At 61.5% G+C, this 2,040-nt stretch overlaps 1 protein-coding gene across 1 annotated transcript; it reads left to right on the top strand.

Annotated features, from left to right (window-relative positions):
• Window positions 1-5: 5 nt before the first annotated feature.
• On the top strand, window positions 6-1,892 carry FZD1 (frizzled class receptor 1; the record flags this gene model as incomplete). The annotated part of the gene is made up of 1 exon (XM_009275723.2): window positions 6-1,892. A coding segment is annotated over one exon (1,632 nt), but the record flags the coding sequence as incomplete, so codon positions are not given.
• Window positions 1,893-2,040: the final 148 nt, after the last annotated feature.

Genomic DNA, 2,040 nt, shown 5'->3' with positions numbered 1-2,040 from the left:
CGCCGGCACCGCCGTACAACGGCGAGCGGGGCATCTCCATCCCGGACCACGGCTACTGCCAGCCCATCTCCATCCCGCTGTGCACCGACATCGCCTACAACCAGACCATCATGCCCAACCTGCTGGGCCACACCAACCAGGAGGACGCGGGGCTGGAGGTGCACCAGTTCTACCCGCTGGTGAAGGTGCAGTGCTCCGCCGAGCTCAAGTTCTTCCTCTGCTCCATGTACGCCCCGGTGTGCACCGTGCTGGAGCAGGCCCTGCCGCCCTGCCGCTCCCTCTGCGAGCGGGCCCGCCAGGGCTGCGAGGCCCTCATGAACAAGTTTGGCTTCCAGTGGCCCGACACACTGCGCTGCGAGAAGTTCCCGGTGCACGGGGCCGGCGAGCTCTGCGTGGGGCAAAACGCCTCTGAGCGCGGCACCCCCACACCCGCCCTGCGCCCTGAGAGCTGGACCAGCAATCCCCACCGCGGGGGCACTGGCGGCGGCCCCGGGGGCTCGGGGCCCGGCGAGCCCCGCGGGCGCTTCTCTTGCCCGCGGGCACTGAAGGTGCCTTCCTACCTGAACTACCGCTTCCTGGGGGAGAAGGACTGCGGGGCACCCTGCGAGCCCGGCCGCCTCTACGGGCTCATGTACTTCGGGCCCGAGGAGCTGCGCTTCTCCCGCACCTGGATCGGCATCTGGTCGGTGCTCTGCTGCGCTTCCACCCTCTTCACTGTCCTCACCTACCTGGTGGACATGAAGCGGTTCAGCTATCCCGAGCGGCCCATCATCTTCCTCTCGGGCTGCTACACAGCAGTGGCTGTGGCCTACATCGCAGGCTTCCTCCTGGAGGAGAGGGTGGTCTGCAACGAGCGCTTCGCTGAGGACGGCTCCCGCACCGTAGCACAGGGCACAAAGCGGGAGGGCTGCACCATCCTCTTCATGATGCTCTACTTCTTCGGCATGGCCAGCTCCATCTGGTGGGTCATCCTCTCCCTCACCTGGTTCCTGGCTGCCGGCATGAAGTGGGGCCATGAGGCCATCGAGGCCAACTCCCAGTACTTCCACCTCGCCGCCTGGGCCGTGCCGGCCATCAAGACCATCACCATCCTGGCCCTGGGGCAGGTGGACGGGGACGTCCTTAGCGGTGTCTGCTTTGTGGGCATCAATAATGTGGACGCCCTGCGGGGCTTCGTGCTGGCCCCCTTGTTTGTCTACCTGTTCATCGGCACCTCCTTCCTGCTGGCTGGCTTCGTGTCCCTCTTCAGGATCCGGACCATCATGAAGCACGACGGAACCAAGACGGAAAAGCTGGAGAAGCTCATGGTGAGGATAGGCATCTTCAGCGTCCTCTACACAGTGCCGGCCACCATCGTCATTGCCTGCTATTTTTACGAGCAAGCTTTTAGGGAACAGTGGGAGAGGAGCTGGGTCACACAGAGCTGTAAGAGCTATGCCATCCCCTGCCCCAACAACCATAGCAGCCACCACCCGCCCATGAGCCCTGACTTCACCGTCTTCATGATCAAGTATCTCATGACCTTAATCGTGGGCATCACCTCGGGCTTCTGGATCTGGTCTGGGAAAACCCTGAACTCCTGGAGGAAGTTTTACACCAGGCTCACCAACAGCAAGCAGGGTGAGACCACCGTCTAAGACCCCCGCCCGCCGGGCCAGGGGGACGGCGGGCGGCCAGAGGACCGGGGCTCTGCCTTGGGAAGCAGCTCCTTATCCAGCCTGGGCAAACTTTGGGGACCATGAGTCGCTTCCGCAGGCGGCGGGGAGCGGAGGACGAGCCAGGTGGGGACCCCTGTGCCTGGGATCACCCGGCTCTGCCCTCCCTGCTCCTCTCGGGCTGTCTCCTGTAGGAACTGAACGCACTGTCAGGTTGGGGGAGAGGGATGTAAATAGCCTCTGTAAGATTTTGTAAGTATATTTGTATTTAAATTACAAAAATCTCACTTTTCTTAATTATTTAGGACACTTTTAACCCATTTGCGGATTTTGCTTCCTCACCCCCCCTTTTTTTTTTAATTAAAAAAAAAAAAAGGCGTTGGAT

This window comes from Aptenodytes forsteri, unplaced genomic scaffold, assembly GCF_000699145.1.
Source record: "Aptenodytes forsteri isolate BGI_AS27 unplaced genomic scaffold, ASM69914v1 Scaffold172, whole genome shotgun sequence".
NCBI classification, from domain to species: Eukaryota; Metazoa; Chordata; class Aves; order Sphenisciformes; family Spheniscidae; genus Aptenodytes; species Aptenodytes forsteri.
The sequence above is the reverse complement of the archived record's forward strand: the minus strand, read 5'-3'. Positions and strand labels throughout refer to the sequence as shown.